Source organism: Danio rerio, chromosome 2, assembly GCF_049306965.1.
Source record: "Danio rerio strain Tuebingen ecotype United States chromosome 2, GRCz12tu, whole genome shotgun sequence".
NCBI classification, from domain to species: Eukaryota; Metazoa; Chordata; class Actinopteri; order Cypriniformes; family Danionidae; genus Danio; species Danio rerio.
This window is the reverse complement of record NC_133177.1, coordinates 5985206-6003609: the sequence shown is the minus strand read 5'-3', so window position 1 is coordinate 6003609 and position 18404 is coordinate 5985206. Positions and strand designations below refer to the sequence as shown.

Genomic DNA, 18404 nt, shown 5'->3' with positions numbered 1-18404 from the left:
CATGTCATTATATAAACGTGTGTCCTCATAAACCTCTTCAACAATCCCATAGTCATACCCATGTCACTATAAAAAGTGAGTGTCCTCATAAACCTCTTTAACATTACCTGTCATACATTCCCATGTCATTATATAAAGTTGTGTCCTCATAAACCTCTTCAACATTCGCCATGGCATTATATAAATTTGTGTTCTCATAAAACTCCTTAACAATCCCTAGGTCACACATACCCATGCTATCATATATATTAGTGTCCTCATAAACCTCTTCAACATTCCCTGTCATACATTCCCATGTCATTAAATAAACTTGTGTCCTCATAAACCTCTTCAACAATCCCATAGTCATACCCATGTCACTATAAAAAGTGAGTGTCCTCATAAACCTCTTTAACATTACCTGTCATACATTCCCATGTCATTATATAAAGTTGTGTCCTCATAAACCTCTTCAACATTCGCCATGGCATTATATAAATTTGTGTTCTCATAAAACTCTTCAACAATCCCTAGGTCACACATACCCATGTCATTATATAAATGTGTGTCCTCATAAATCTCTCCAACAATCCCTAGGATTTATGTAAGTCATTATATAAATTATATATAAATGTGTCCTCGTAAACCACCAAAACCAACACATACATACACAGAGATGTATGTGTTATTCTTCTCATACACTTGTTATGGCTTATCACTGCCGTTAGGTGTCCATATGTACAGTGCGAGACTTTGAAAGCAGAAAGAATGAAACAGTCTCAAACATAATCTCAATTTGTTCTTCACAAAATGAACGCAGCCCTCCTCCTCCTCCTCTTTCTCCTAACAGACAGTGGAGAAAGTCTGTTTCCATGACAACCAGGAGAATTAAGGGCAGAGAATCGCAGTCCTAAAATGACAAGTGGTTGTGCTGCTTGAGTGCGTTAACTTTCACGCTGATGTGACTTCTGCCCGCACTTACCTGTACCTGGTAACAAAATTTGACAGTCCTTTCAATATTCCTTTAAAATGCTGTAAGGATGAGTTAAAATTCGAAGTCAAAGACACAATGCCACATTAAAAGCCTTATTAAATTATGTATGGACCTCTGACTCACCACCATGATGAGTAATCGTTTGTTGTCATAACTGGGTTAATATTTTATTAATTCTAATTTTATATTTGTATTTTTCAAGCATGTTCAGTGGAGATCAACAAAATTAGCCATGGCAAAAATAGGCCATGCAAAAATCCGCATTCATTTTGTGGGAAAAAAACATCACGTCTCTCGCAGACATCACTAGTCTCTCACTTTCTCTGCTCTGTTCTCATCTTGATCTGCTTACTTCAGTCTCTTCTACAGTTCACTGACTGTGTTTCTTATAGCCATAACTTTGCTTCCAAGGACTAGGTTTACATCAGGACTCTGGCTCTGCCATTTCATTATTCAGCTTTAAGGAACACTGGGTTCATTGTCCATCTTAAAAAATGCTGTCTGATTGTGTGATGAACAAAGTAAAGGAAACACAGCTGAAGGAGATTCTGATAAACGTTTGCATTCACTTTGTCATGTACAGCAAGGAAACAATGTATTTTTGGTTCCTTTTCCAGTCTTTGAATGTCTCAGGTCTGTTTTTGTCTATGAAGAATAAGGAAGCTCTTAGACTCAATCTAAAGTACTTAGATTTGTGTTCTTCAGATGAACCTAGGCCTTAGGGGATTGGAACGACATGAGGTTGTCATTTCTAAATATAACTAAAAGTTTCACTTTTGGGTGAACTAAACCTTTTACTATCAATAAATCAACTGATGCTCATTTTGAAAACTTATCCCGGTCAATGAGCGCTTTTGAAAACACTATCAGTTGGGTTAAGGGAAGTGAGTGAGCGGGTCAATCGGTGCTTTTGAAATACTGTCAGTTGGGTTGAGGGAAGTGAGTGAGCGGTTCAATTGGTGCTATTGAAAACACTATGGGTTGGGTTTAGGGAAGTCGGTGGGCGGGTCAATTGGCGCTTTTAAAAAACACTATCGGTTGGGTTTAGGCAAGTGGGAGGGCTTATCAGTCGAACCTTTTGACAACACTATCGGTTGGGTTCAGGGAAGTGGGTGGGCGGGTCAATCGGCGCTTTTGAAAACACTGTCGGTTGGGTTTAGTGAAGTGGGTGGGCGGGTCACTCGGTGCATTTGAAAACACTATCGATTGGGTTAAGGTAAGTGGGTGGGCGGGTCAATCTGTGCTTTTGAAAACACAATCGATTGGGTTTAGGGAAGTGAGTGTGGGGGTTAATTTGGTGTTTTTGAAAACACTGTTGGCTTTAGGAAAGTGGGTGGGCGAGTCATTCGGTGCTTTTGAAAACAGTATCGGTTGGGTTTAAGGAAGGAGGAGGTGGGTTAGTCAGTCAATCGACAGCAGCCTCTGGTGGATTTACATGAGAACAGCAGGCAAGAATGGCACTCGAGAGAGAAATTTGAGGTTTGAAAAAGTGTACACAGCGGCCTCTGGTGGATTCGCGAAAACAAAAACTGCCAAAAAAAATGTGGCTCCTGGGACGTGTTTGGCACTCTCCAGGAATGTACATTAGGGTACGTATCAATAATGAGCCTGGGTTGCAACTTACATTTGAATGTTTAAAACAAACTGCAAAAAGCCCAAAAACGAACTTTTGTGATGAATCAAAATTTTTAATTTCTCAAGTTTGTCTCAAATCTTTGCTGCATATCAATATATCTGGGGGAAAACATATGTATACACTGTACAGTAACTTACCAGCAGCAGTTTGCCAGTAACTTACAGTAAATCAGTTACAGCACAAATGCTGTATTTACATTTATATACAGCTACATTTATCTTGCTGTATATGTATTTACAGAGTTATATGTATATCTTTACTGTAATTTATACAGTAATTTTCCCAATGCAACTTCAAAACTACCCTCCAGTAATATACAGTTCATATGATGGCTAAATACAGTGTAATGGCTTGTTTCCACTGACTGGTATAGTACGGTACGGTTCAGGTCGGTACGGGTCACCTTTATCAGGCTTGCGTTTCCACTACCAAGGGTACCCTTTTGATAGGCATGGTGTATGACAGAGTTTCAGTCGACGTCATGCTCACTCGAATAAATGTCTACAGTAAAGCTGGCCAGGTCGTTCACATATAATATGAGAAGCACTTCTCACAAAACAGATGCTTTATACACATAAATACTTGTGTATAAATGTTCATTAATAAACTTTCTATGAACATAATTTGATTATAACTGCAGATCAATGACAGAGCCTATTGTAACGTCTGCAATTATATAAAAGAAATATAAAAAATGCAACATATATGAACATATACAGCCCCTTACAGTCTCCGATATGTTACCAACTACGGAAAAACTACACAAAGCAGACGTTTAGTCCTTATTTAGGTTAATAAGCATCACGCAATATAGCCCACAGTAAGAGCAGACCTCTTATCTGTGTCTGTAATCTTCACCAGCACATGTAAACTCTGTTAGAGAGTAATTCTGTCGTTCAGAGTAGTCCAGAAGGCGATGATAAACATGGCAGTTTTTTCATGATTCAGGTTGCTGAAATTTGCTCTTGAGTTTTGTCGGGCTTCTCCCTTGTTCGCGCTTCACTCTCGCATTTGTCCTTTTCGTTCTGAATGTGTCACTCAGGCGTTTGTCAATTTCTGACAGGATCGGGTTTCAAAAGCACGTCAGTAATCAAGTGCACGTTATTATCATCAGCTCAAGAAATTTGTTATTTCAAATACGCGAGCACAAGCAAGAAAGCCAAACCGCTTGCGCTTCAAACTGGCTCGTAAAAAAACTAAGGGGCACAGGGTAAATCTCCTCCTCTTTTTGGCTTTGTGGCTGACGACGACAAGGTATGTTTGAGCCCGAGGCGATCATGGCTCGTCATTATATGTATATATTAGGGATGTAACGGTATCAGAATTTCACGGTACGGTAATATCTCGGTTTGAATGTCACGGTATGGTATTTATTGAATCATTTACAGGAAAAAACAAAACTTATGAAAATACTCCAAAAAAGTGCCAAAAGTGTCAATGACATACAAATTAGCCATCTATCTGTAAGCTTTGAAACAGGAACTTCAATTTTAATAACAAAAAAATATTAAACCATGTAAAAAAATAAAGTTTCAATTTAGTATAGTTGAAAACTCATCACATTCAACATTTAATCACTCACTCACTTAGATAGAGATGGGTTTAAAGGAAAATTATCATATAAATATAATCTGGTAAAAGCTGGTATCTCTGGGTATTTACAATGTCCCCTGCAACAGAAAAAACCCTCTCATTTGGGACTGAGGTTTCTGGGACAAGAGAGATATGACTTGGCCCAGGTTGACAGCAGTGGGTAACGTTGTGCATTGTCTTTCCCCCACTTGAGAGGACAAGCCATGAGTGAGATAGAGGTCTCATGTCTGTATCAATCTGAACAGTGTGCTGTGTCACACCCTCCGTCCCGCCCTTCAGTAGGCGCGCGACAACACCGCTCTTGAGTATGCGTGCTCAACCCCCCCTCCCCGCTTTACAGTACGCGCGCGACAACACCGCTGATCAGAATGCGCGCAACAACACCGCTATTCAGTACGCGCGCGAAAACACAGCTGATCAGAACGCGCGCAACAACACCGCTATTCAGTACGCGCGCGACAACACAGCTGATCAGAACGTGCGCGACAACACAGCTGATCAGAACGCACGCGACAACACCGCTATTCAGTACGCGTGCAGCGACAACACCCGCTTCAGATTCGATCATTTCCAGCTCTTTTTCATCCCCGCTTCTAGCAGCACACTCCATTTCCGCATTACTGTATCTGTAGCGACAACAGACCGCAAGGGATGATGGCCACCCCTGGGCTGATGGGAATTGTAGTTTTCGCTACCTCCCGTTCGCTTCATTCGCCTGAGCAAATTTTCTCAGAAGACCTATAGTTTTACAGAGTCATGCGACTACGGTAATATCGAAAAAAATTAATATTGCCGTATGACGGTATTCACAATACCGTCACATCCCTAGTATATATATTTCGACGATATATATCTCGACTGTGTATTTTGAACATGGCGGCTCCTTTGTTTTCAATCTGGATTATTATGCAAGTGAATAACGTTTCTCTGTAAGCCAATAGCGCTCAGCAGCACGTCTAGCTCTGTCTTTTGGTACCCTTTCTCGTGTTTGGTAGCCTTTCGAAGGGTGCCGAAAAAGTGGTTCGGTACGCCTTTTGACAGTGGAAATGGCCATACCAAACCGAACAGTACCATACCACTTAGTGAAAACGGGCCATAATTTACAAAAAAATGTTAGACGTTTACAGTCAAATTTAACCATGTTATCACTGCCTAATCTCAGCTCATATTTTTTACAGTTTGTGTTTTGCACACCGTTACCATCATAAACCATTCATAACATTTGATGTCAAACCATTAATACAGCAGTTGTCATTACAGAGGAATCTCTTAATATTTTATCGCTCGCAAAATCACACAAAAAAAAAAACATGCAGGGACGCCGAGCTTGAAAGATTTGAAGTATCATACTTTTATTCTTTATCAACCCTAATATCACTTTGCGTTGTAATATCAATGCATATTTTATACATCTCATTATTCATAATGCATATATGATAAGTGTTCCGTTAAAGGTGAAAACATCTGCAAACATGAAAAATAAAGAGTTCTGTTTTTGTACACTGCGAAAGTTAAACACTCCGGTGTTTGCTTTTCGGGGGAAAAAAAACAACTGATCTATACAATCTTTCCCATTGCATGCCTGTTTTTACACTCTCCAGTACCGGTTTGACTACAAACACACTTTTTCTGAGGACTCATGCATTTGAAGTCTCTTCGTTATTTTTTTTTTTTCTTGTTTTTTTTTCTTCGTCGTAGCTCATTGCTGCATATTCGGGCACAGCTCTCATGCCATACTACTATTACTTTTTTTTACTGGAAGACTTTTTGAATCCTCCTAGTCCACAGTTCACCCACTCTGTCCAGGCCGACTTCCAGAAAACACCCTCCGTAGGGAGCAAAACAACTGGCCTTCATTGTGCTTGTAGACTGGACAGGGCTGGTGGCAGGTTCACACTTCGAGGACTAAGGGCTTCCTGAGTTTCTAGTGGGATTTTGTAGCCAAGTATAACACTCAAGCTTGTTTAGGGAGCGATCATTGAGGGTCAGTAGTAATAAAAAGACTCTGACTGAAACCGTTCTGCAGGTGTTGAGGAGTGCCAACTGCACACAAACACACACTTAGAGTGTACTTGTGCTAGACATACCGTATGTGCGTTAAACGATTTTCTTGAAGAAAGTGTTGCATGGATGTTACCTCCTAGCAAAAAAGCTCCAAAAAAAACAAACAAGCGTACATTCTGTGTTTTCCCACTCGACTTGAGTCATAAAAGTGCATTCAACTCTCAGGTAATAACCGATGAATTAATAAATAATGAACTAAATAAAGCTCTGCATAATATCCACAAACAGAAACGACAGTAATGAGCAAAGATCGAAACATTCAATAATACATGAAGAGCATTCGCATGAAAATTAACACGTGAGAATGTTCTGAAGCTCAACAAAGAATATCACCTCGGCTCTGAATCAAACTGCCCGTTGGATTTATTATTATTATTATTATTTTTTTTTGCATAAAATGTCGAGTTCAACTCCGTGTCTCTTCTCTGCGTTCTTCTATAAAGGTTTTCTCAGGCAAGAGATCAGTGTGTCATTTTTTTTTCTTCTGTCGTAGCGTGTGGTATTATTCCCATTGGTTGGAGGCGCGCGGGTGGAGGGGACGTGGCGACTGCAGCCTCCTGCTATGTGGAGTCCTGGTTCACCACTTTGCCTCCGTTCATTGTTGGGGTTCCTGAGCTTTTCCTGGATCGCTGTTTCTCTTCAATCTCATGCAGTGAAGGCTCTCGGTACATGCAAACTGCAATGCGCAAAACACAGCAGAAGATTAATGCTTCTGAAAAAGCATTTTCTTTCGCTTAAAGAGATAGTTCACTCAAAACTAAAAATTCTGTCATCATTTATTTTCTCTTTTACCTGCTTCAAACTTTACAAGTTTCTTTCTTCTATTAAAACACATGAGAAGATATTTTGAAAATGGTTGAAAATCTTTAAGCATTGATTTCCATAGTATTTGTTTTTACGACTATGGATGTCAGGGGTTACAGGTTTTCTTCAGAATTTCTTCTTTTGTGTTTAACAGAAGAAGGAAACTCATAAAGGTTTGGAACCTCTTGAGGGACAGTAAATTTTCAGTTGTGGGTGAACTATCCCTTTAAGATGATTTTTTTTATACAAGTTACTAATCCACAGTGCATGTTATTTCAAAGGAAAGAGTCTTTTTGCTCAACTTTCAATAATTTTCCCTATTATTTGGCAAGATTTTCATTGAATCATCTGACATGTAACATAATGGTATACACGCTAACTGGCTATTAGGTACAGCTGTCCAATTGCTCATTAACACAAATTTCTAATCAGCCAATCACATGGCAGCAACTCATAGAATTTAGGCATGTAGACATGGTCCAGATGATTTGCTGCAGTTCAAACCGAGCATCAGAATGAGGAAGAAAGGGGATTTAAGTGACTTTGATCGTGGCATGGTTGTTTGTGCCATATGGGCTGGTCTGAGTATTTCAGAAACTGCTGATCTACTGGGATTTTCATGCACAACCATCTCTAGGGTTTACAGAGAATGGTCTGAAAGAGAGAAAATATCCAGTGAGCGGCAGTTCTGTGGGCACAAATGCCTTGTTGATGCTAGAGGTCAGAGGAGAATGGCCAGACTGGTTCCAGCTGATTTAAAGGCAACAGTAACTCAAATGAGCACTCGTTATAACCGAGGTCTGCAGAAGAGCATCTCTGAACACACAACACGTCCAATTTGAGGCGGATGGGCTACAGCAGCAGAAGACCACACTGGGTGCCACTCCTGTCAGTTAAGAACAGGAAACTGAGGCTACAATTCACACAGGCTAACCAAAATTGGACAATCGAAGATTAGAGAATGTTGCCTGGTCTGATGAGATTTCTTCTGCGACATTCAGATGGTAGGGTCAGAATGAAAGCATGGATCCATCCTGCCTTGTATCAACAGTTCAGGCTTCTGGTGGTGGTGTAATGGTGCAGGGGATGTTTTCTTGGCACACTTTGGACACATTAGTACCAGTTGAGCATTGTGTCAATGCCACAGCCTGAACCTGAGTATTGTTGCTGACCATGTCCATCCCTTTATGACCACAGTGTACTCATCTTCTGATGGCTACATCCAGCAGGATAACACACCATGTCACAAAGCGTGGATCATATCAGACTGGTTTCTTGAACATGACAATGAGTTCACTGTTCTCAAATGGCCTCCACAGTCACCAGATCTCAATCCAATAGAGCACCATTGGGATGTGGTAGAAGAGGAGATTCGCAACATGCAACTTTTTAAAAACTTGAATGGAATATTTATAAAATATTAACTATAAATGTAAAGTCTATAAATATAAAGAATCTCGCTATTTATACTGTCCCTGCCTTCTGAACTTTACATTCAGCTTAAATTATTAAGAAATAATTAGTAATTAAAAAGTAAATAAATAAAATAGAAGTATAGTTTTCATATTTTGGTGTGTTTTTTGTAGTTAGATCAACATTTGCGTGTTTACTGTGTTATTTGTAATTTAGTAATAAAAAATATGTTTGAGTCTGTCCCTACATTAATTGATTGATTGCAATCATGGGCAAGTATGTTTGGTGAAGAAAAATAAATAGTTCCTAGTTGATATAGCAATGTTTAGACTTTAAAGGTACCTCTATCACAATCTCTACACCAGGGGTGGCCAACCCTGTTCCTGGAGAGCCACCTTTCTGCTGATTTCAGTTGCAAGCCATATCAAACACACCTGCCTGTAATTATCACGTGGTGTTCAGGTCCTAATTAATTTTTTCAGGTGTGTTTGATATGGGTAGCAACTGAAATCTGCAGGAAGGTGGCTCTCCAGGAACAGGGTTGGCCACCCCTGCTCTACACTCTAAAAGCAACAAAGGAAGGATGCCGTCAAACCTAAAATTATTCATACCCTTTACTGCAGGAGTGTCTAAACCCGGTCCTGGTGGGCTGCTGTCCTGCATATTTTAGTTCCAACCCCATTTAGACACACCTGAACTAGCTAATTAAGCTAGTTCTAGGTATACTAGACTTCCAGGTAGGTGTGTTGGAGGAAGTTGGAGCTAAACTATGCAGGACATCGGCCCTACAGGACAGAGTTTGGACACCCCTGCTTTACTGTATAATACACCTCATTTCATTTGACATATAACTTCATTTGAAACTCAATTTCACAGATCTTGAATGCTAGAAATACAATTTAGCACACTACCTTCAATAGGTCTTGGTACAAAGTGTGATGAGGGCTTGGTTTTCTTTACTCGATTCCCTTTCATGACCTGACCCTCCTTGGTGAGTCCCAGAAACCAGGCTCGACCCGACTCCTGCTGACGGTACATGGTGGATGAGTAGATGACGTAGTAGTTCTCAAACACAGACTCCTTGAATTTACACTCAGGTGTGAACATCTCCTAGAGGAACAACAGAAAGAAAAACAAACATGTAAAGCTTAAATACTGGCATTGAAGGTTACAATACTATCAAACCTTTCATTTCATAAAAGGCTCTATATAGTAGAAAAATAGTTCATTAAATGCTCTTCAGAAATGGTTCTTCACCAAAACTCTTCACTGAAAGGTTCTTTTTAAAACGCAAAATGGCCTTTCTTTGGCATCAATGGCTGTGTAAGTGCTTCCATTTGAGTTAATGCAAATCTGCTGAATCTGATTTGCATGTACTCTAAACACTGCACTGCAAAAAAATGCTTTTCGTACTTAAATTTTTGTTTCTAGTCCAAATATCTAAAAGTTCTTAAATCAAGAAGCATTTTCTAGACAAGCAAAACATTTTGTCTTGTTTTAATAAATAATATGCCAAAATGAAGTGAGTTTTTTCTTAAAACAAGCTAAATAATCTGCCAATGGGGTAAGCTAAATAATCTTATGAAAAATCGAAAAACAAGATTATATTTGTTTACCCCATTCTCAGATTATTTTGCTTGACTTTTAGACCCTTAGTTAAAATGGAGCCCTTGATGTGTAACTTTAACGTAAATAAAAATGTTTGTAGTTGTTATATTTTTAAGTGTGTCATTGTCTGAAAATCGAAACACTACTAGTTTATTTCAAAAGTCCATTTTGTATGTGTGTGTTATTTGTATAAATAACAATGTGTGTGTTATTTTGCAGCCTGGAAACCTCCAAGTGCAAATGAACCTTAAAGGGTCACGAAACACCAAAACACATTTTTTGAGCTGTTGACAGTCGTATATGTGTCCCACACTGCTAAAAACACTATTAGGACACCTATATTTCACTAAAAAGTGTAAATTGGTTGTTTTTGCGTTATTTTAAGCAAATTCGAACTTCCGGTTTGAAACGAATTTTTGAAGCTGCATCACGGTCATGACATAATAGCGTGTATTCCAGCGTGCAGACTGGACGTCTGTGCCAGAGTGAGTCTTATTACGTCTTACAGTGTGATGCATTAATGCATGAGTAAGGCTTGGTTCAAACCAATCAGCGCGCTCCATTGTGCAACTTCATTAATATTCATCACTGTCATAGTGTTCAGACGGCAGAGACGCCACGTTGTGTTGGCAAAACAAGCGTGAAGTGTTGCTTTTATAGTTTGCTGCCATTAAGTTTTGTTTTCATTTTCTCTCTGTGAGAGCTCAGCTGGAGTCACGTGTGGATTAACAGTGTACGCGACGCTCGACAACAATAACTTACGTGTCTAAGGAGGATTATTGTTTACCTGAGAGCTGTTCTCATCTGCAAACGCTGAGATCCGGATTCGCTTGTAGTCTCCTCTTAATAAAGACGCGGCTCTAGTTGCTGGTGATTGTCCTGTCTCTACAGATTTGGTAAGTGAGCGACCAGTGCTCTTTGTTTATTCAGTTTGTTCGTATTGAACTAAGTTAACTATTGCACTGAGTGTAAACATGTTTGCACCACAACCAAACTTTAACCTCGTGTAGGATTTTCACCACATTTAGTGACCGGAATAACACACGCGGCTTTCTGACACTACCTGCCGTGTGCATCTAAGTTTCTGGGAAATGCAGAGGTTATTTTTCTCTCATTCGCCGTGCGGTATCAAACATTGCATGAAAAATACACGCTTAGAGCAGTTCCTCGAATCAAATATCTCGTTTGTCGCGAGGGACATGAATGAATTCCCTGAATTAAAGAGCCAAACTGCAGTTAAAGTCCAACATTTAATAATTTCATAAATAATTCGACTACAGATGTCCATGTAGGTTAAACACCATCACTTTCTACTGTGTGTGTATTTTGACTCCGAAACTCGCGCGTGCCCAAATAGACACTCCCACACCCTCCCACTTTAGTTCCTCCGACACTCCCCCCTAAACAAAGCTGGACACGCCCACTTTTCTGAATTTTTCCAAAGTAGAGGTGTGAAAACACCCTGCTGAAACGAGGGGGTTTCATGGCCCTTTAAGTAGGTTAGATGACCTCCCAGTGGGAGGGACTTAGGGTGCTTTCACACCTACACTTTTGTTTCGGAACCTGTCTCGTTTGCCCAGTTATCACAGTTCGTTTGGCATATGTGAAACCAGCAATCGCACTAGGATCTGCGCGAAATCGCTCAGAGATCGCTTGAATGAGGTGGTCTCGGCTTGATTGAAGCGAACCCTGGAGCGGATCGATAGCAGTGAGAAAGCGATCCGAGCGCGGTTATATCACAGTGTATTATGGATATGAAATAGGCATACGGCTATATGAGGAGAGAATTATCAGTAGGGCGGGAAGTTTCGCGAGTCTCCGGATGCCCGCAAACGAGTGATAATATTCCGGTAATAATCTCGTGTCTCCTTCACGCTCCTCAAATAGGCTACGTCGCACACACTTTTCACCCCTCCCCACCAAACCACCACCTCTCCTGACAGCTGAGCGGGACTCTGCAAAATAAACAGTGGCGTAGCGGACGGGCCCGCAGGATTAGGTGGCCCCGCGTCGGCGCGATTTTCAATAAACTGTTGGGAACAACTGTGGTCGGAACCAAAGTTCACACGTCTGTGTTCTCTGAACACCTCTCAAGTGGTGGACTACTTCATTCTGATTGCTTGCCGCCAATGTTGCCAACTTAGCGACTTTGTCACTAGATTTAGTGACTTTTCAGACCCCCCTAGCGACAAATCTAGCGACTTTTTTGTGTGTTATTGGAGATTTTTTTAGACTGTCATTTTTCCATACTGTACCGTCCCTACTCTTCTCAACAAGCTGCGTGTGATGCCGCCGGCCCCTCCCCCGCCTCACAGCACTGACAGGCGGCCCAGTCAGTCCTCGCACAGCAGCCTCTCCCACCTGCAGCCCGAGAGCAGATCACCCCTCTGCGTACCGACGACAAATGATTTAGCACAGGCAGTGTGAAGGTATTTCCCTTGTACAGTCAAACCGATCTACTTCTACTTTATTTTAACAATTTATTTGGACCGTTTATTCTTTTCTTGTTCACAATCACAAATATTTTATTGACAGTTTCTGAACTTGTCTGACTTTATTACATGTGAGAGATTACTGCACATTCACTAACGTTACACATCTATAATGATATACTGTATTCAAACAGCAATAAATTTAGTTAAATAAACATGCTTGTAGAAAGTGTAGTGCAATTATAAATACCCCTTTATTAACCATAGGCTGTTAAACAGAAACAGTAGAACGTGATGACGTCAGTGATATGCAAATTGACGTATGACGTATCCCCCCCCCTTCATCAGGGAGCCCCGTCAGAGATCCCTGCAGGGGGGCCTCCGCATTTTGCGCTACGCCACTGAAAATAAACCCTGACACGCTGACCAATGTAAGGAGAGTTTACTCGCACGTGACTTGTTTTAGCTCTTTTGGTCCGGTTAAAAACTTTGCAGTGTGAAGCGAACCGCTTCAAGAGCAAAGAGCAACAATGTAACATTTGTAATCTCTGTTTCAGAACAACTGAATTGATTCACAGGTGTGAAAGCACCCTTAAACCACTAGTGGGTTGGGTCTAGGTGACGTAGGTGGAGCAGATATTAATAACACAACAGGTTACTGTAAGGTTAGGATTAGGGTTGCGGTATGTGAAGACATTCATAAAGCACAATATTGAATTTTGTGTCACGTACAAGACATTAAATAAATAAAAACTCCAGGTTTGTACAGCTTACTTGAAGCTCAAGTCCAACTCACTTGGAGCTGGCTCCGACCTCCGTTAATACCCTTCTCAGAAAAGTCTTTTCGTTAAATTGTTAAATGAAAATAGCCAGCCAGCGTTTTTACCAAAATATCCACAGGTTAATGCATGTCAACATCTGCGCACGTGCCCTAGAGCAGTGTTTCCCAACCCTGTTCCTAAAGGCACACCAACAGTACACATTTTCAGCCTGTTCCTAAACATACACACCTGAATCAACTCAGCAGAACATTAGAAGAGACTCCAAAACCTGGCTCAGATAAGGGAGACATCCAAAATATGTACTGTTGGTGTGCCTCCAGGAACAGAGTTGGGAAACGCTGCCCTAGAGACATCTAAATATATGCGATTGACAAAATAAGTCAGGATTTAAGCGCTTACATGGTCATTTTAGCCGGCAGCTAGCTCTCTGCAACTCCGACATGGTCGCCCACTGAAGCTAAGCAGGGCTGCGCCCGGTCAGTACCTGGATGGGAGACCACATGGGAAAGCTAGGTTGCTGCCGGAAGTCGTGTTAGTGAGGCCAGCAGGGGGCGCCCAACTTGTGGTCTGTGTGGGTCCTAATGCCCCAGTATAGTGACGGGGACTCTATACTGCTCAATGAGCGCCGTCTTACAGACATTAAACCAAGGTCCTGACTCTCTGTGGTCGTTAAAAATCCCAGGATGTCCTTCGAAAAGAGTAGGGGTTTACTAGCATGCTAAGAGTAGCATCCTGGCCAATTTTGCCCACTGGCCTCTGTCCATCATGGCCTTCTAACCATCCCCATATCATCATTGGCTTCATCACTCTGTCTCCTCTCCACCAATCAGCTGGTGTGTGGTGTTGCGGTCTGGTGCAAAATGGTTGCCATCGCGTCATCCAGGAGGATGCTGCGCACTAGTGGTGGATGAGGAGATTCCCGCCTATGTGTAAAGAGCTTTGAGTGCCCAGAAAAGCGCTATATAAATGTAAGGAATTCTTATTATTAGACATTTTTTGCTGTTTGATCATACTATGAAGGGAATAAACAACCCTTTTTAATCTGATTGAAATTTCAGTTTTAGTTAATTTATGACAACGTTTTTGAACCTAATTGAATCGTCAATCCAATTACAAATGAATTATTTTGGGTGCATGTTGAAGTAGTAACAGTGAAACCCCCTTTTGGACTTATTATTTTTACATGTGTAAAAGTAGAGGAGAAAGAAGTCAAACTGTCATGCCGGGGAGTCCCCCAGGGATGCTGTGTTGGGACAAAGCAGTTTGTGATCTGTAAGGGTTAGAGAATGAGGCAGCGGGAGTTTTCATCTCTTATCTGGTCCGGGTGACACACTGTCATGCAGCAGACGCTACTCTGTGCTAGGGATGCTAAAGAGGTAAATGTGGCTTGCAGGACTCGAGCCAAAACTGATGAACTTAAGACCTTCCCCTGACCGCAATGCACAGATCGCTCCTGCACCTGTCCATGAGAGGACTGCACTTTTCAATGTAGTCTGACCTTAAAGTCCACAAGAAAAGTTCAATCACTGCCAAGTGGGGACCTGTGTTAGCAGTGTAACTGACAAATAACACATCTAATTTCTTATTTGAATCACTCAGCATTAATAAATGAATACGCATCGGTGTGCAAGGATTGTGTGCGTGATTTGAATATGAAAAAAATGTATACAAATACTTCAGACAGACTAATCGTCATGCGGTTATGGTGTTTTTTTGCTTCAATTCTTTCATCCATCAGGGGAAGTTGCTTGAAAATCTGTCAACTTCATGTGAAATCAAAATTTGCAATGTATATTTTGCTAGCGCACATTGTTATTCTTTAGCGGACCAATCACTCTATGCAAGTTGATCCACTAAAATATGTTTGTTTTGGTAATCTTCCGCGTTTTTTTATTGTTGACTTCAGTCTGACTGCTTCAGCCACAGTATTCTTAACCACGCCCCTCTAACCGTTACTGTACGTTCACACCGAAGGCGGTGAGAGAGTCAAAGGTCGCTCTGGCTGCCCTGACAACAACGCTGTCTGCCTTCAGCTCCGGTGGCGAGAGGGTCAAAATTTGCTACATTCATCTTGTATCTATTTATTTATTTATTATTATTATTATTATACATTTTTAGCAGTTTTAACTCATCTTTAATAAGTAAGTACATTCATGTTTAAAAGTTTGAGGATTTTATTCAGCAAGCAGTAGATGCATTTAATCAATCAATTTATGCAAAAGATTTTAATGAATGTTTTTGTTATTTTTGTTTTGAACATTGATAATAAGAAATTATGTTTGTGGAATTATTAATTTTTCTGTAAACTTTTATTTTATTATTTAATTTAATTTATTAATTTCTTTTGCCGCATTGATATATATATATATATATATATATATATATATATATATATATATATATATATATATATATATATATATATATATATATATATATATATATATATATATATTCATATTCATATTTATACAGAACCCCGTACGGGACGTAGTGGAGTAGAAAAAAATTGGCTGGGTGAAAAAAAATAAATAATGGGTGAAAGAAAAAAATGGGTGGGAGGAAAATATATATTTCTAAGTTTTTGCGTTCTCTCGCAAAACTGTTTCTCCACAAACACTTCCTGTTCACTTCACTAATGTAAACCCTATATATATATTAGGGTGTCAAAATGAATTGTTTTTTCTGTGCACCGCGATGCAGATGGGGACAATTCGATATCAGTTCAGAATTAGATCATAACCAGTTATTACGTGCTGACGTCATTTATCTCCTATGCGCGAAATTCTCCCGTATTTTACCATCCTATCCCACTTTCTTTACATTACTGTGCGTCAATCGTAAATAAATAAATAAATAAACAAATAAATAAATAAAATTATATATTTATATATATATATATATATATATATATATATATATAAAATTATATATACAGCATAATTCTAAAATGGGGTCTGCATGGTGGCTCAGTGGTTAGCACTCTCACCTCACAGCAAGTAGGTTGCTGGTATGAGTCAGTTGGCATTTCTGTGTGAAATTTGAGTGTTGTCATGTTGTCCCAGTGTTCTTGTGGGTTTCTTCAGGGTACTCTGTTTCCCCCCACAGTCCAAAGACATGTGCTATAGGTGAATTGGGTGAAATTGGCCATAGCGTATGAGTGTGTGTGTGAATGCAAGAGTGTTTGGGTGTTTCCCAGTACAAGGTTGCGGCTGTGCGAAACATATGCTTGAATAGTTGGCGGTTCATTGGCTGTGGTGACCCCTGATAAATAAAAGGCAGTTTTATTGTCAATTCAACCACATGTACAGGACATATAGAGAATCGAAATTACGTTACTCTCAGACCCTAGGTGCCTAACATATTATGTTAATACAAAAAGTAGAGTTTTAAGAAAGAATTCACAATAAATACAATTATACATAAAATGTAATCTAAATATATACCTAATATTAGTCTAAATATATACATAAATGTGATCTAAATATATACATAAACTGTAATCTAAAGAATAATAAAAAAAGAAAGAATAAAAATTGTAATCAATACAATACAATACATTAAACATTAAGGGCATATGGCAATGAGTGCAAACCAGAGTTGTGCAGATAGAACCGTATAGTGCAAAAATGCTTGTAAACATAAGCGACTTAGCTGAAGGAATGAACAGTTATAAAATGATGAATGAGATCCTCTTTGCCCTCTCTGTTCCTGATTTTGGATAACACCTCTCTCATGCCTAATACTTTTTACGTGGACGTTCTGTCCTTTATTTTTCCTTCACTCGCTGAGATGGAACTGTGCCCTTTCCCAATGTGAATGAGGCTGCTGTCTAGACATTGCCCTGTCGACCTCGTCCTTTGAATAGTAATGACCCGTCAGACCAAAGTCAAGAATAAAGAATTCATATAGCGTGTCCAATCCAGACTCACAAATTCATCTCGCTTTACCTTCTGTAACACCTTATGTGTCAGATCTCTTTCTTCCTTTCTCAAGGGCTTTTGTTAAATGCACACTGGCATCAAAAATCAAGCCATTTCTATAGTGCTTTATGCAGTTGCAGTTTTAGCGAGTTTAGAATAAGCCCTTTTACAATAGACAGCAACTTTTCTTTTTTTTTTTTTTTTTTAAATTGTAAACACTTCTAAATGTTTGTCAGTGTTATAGGAGGTAATTCAGATTTTTATCGGATACAGTAGCTATAAAATTGTGAACAGGTGTAAATGCCCTCGAAAATGAAATGGAGACTATAACTTCAGGAGGTAGTCTGGGATGCAATCCAGACTAAATTCATCAACATTTTGTACATTTAGCTCTGCCCGAATGTCCCAAAATTATACTCCTCCCAAAATGTTTGTTTTGTTTTATTCTATTTTGGTTTCTTTTTTGTTATTAAACATTAAGCAATCAAATTAGAATGTTAAATTAATAACAAATGACAGCAGAATTACAACCCCAAAATCAAAAACTGTTGGGACAGTATGGGAAAAGCAAATTAAAAAGAAAGTAGTGATTTCTAAATTTACTTTGACTTGTATGTTATTGCACAATATAACATACATTATTTAATGTGTTCCTATATATATATATATATATATATATATATATATATATATATATATATATATATATATATATATATATATATATATATATATACACATATATATATATATATATATATACACACAGTTGAAGTCAGATGTATTAGCCCCTTCGAATTTTTTTCTTCTTTTTTAAATATTTTCCAAATAATGTTTAACAGAGCAAGGAAATTTTCACAGTATGTCTGATAATATTTTTTCTTCTGGAGAAAGTCTTTTTTGTTTTATTTCTGCTCGAATAAAAGCGGTTATTAATGTTTTAAACATTATTTTTGGGGCAAAATTATTAGCTCCTTTAAGCTATTTCTTTTCTCGATAATCTACAGAACAATTATATTTATAATAATAATAATAATTATAATAATGCTTCTATTCTAGCTGAAATAAAACAAACAAGACTTTCTTATGCCTTATGTTTAATGCCTTACCCAGAATATGAAAATACATATAAACACATTTGGATAATTTAATGTGATCAGTACTATGTGAAGAGAC

General features: G+C 39.1%; 1 protein-coding gene across 4 annotated transcripts in view; it reads right to left on the bottom strand.

Annotated features, from left to right (window-relative positions):
• Window positions 1-5529: 5529 nt before the first annotated feature.
• fgf12a (fibroblast growth factor 12a) overlaps window positions 5530-18404 on the bottom strand; it is a 94263-nt gene continuing 81388 nt past the window's right edge. For 3 of the 4 annotated variants that reach the window (XM_005163240.6, XM_005163239.6, XM_005163238.6), the window contains 2 exons: window positions 9395-9593; window positions 5530-6942 (listed from right to left, as the gene is read on the bottom strand). In XM_005163240.6, coding sequence (XP_005163297.1) covers window positions 6827-6942; window positions 9395-9593 — 315 coding nt within the window. In that variant the 3' untranslated portion in view covers window positions 5530-6826. 4 annotated transcript variants of the gene reach the window in all.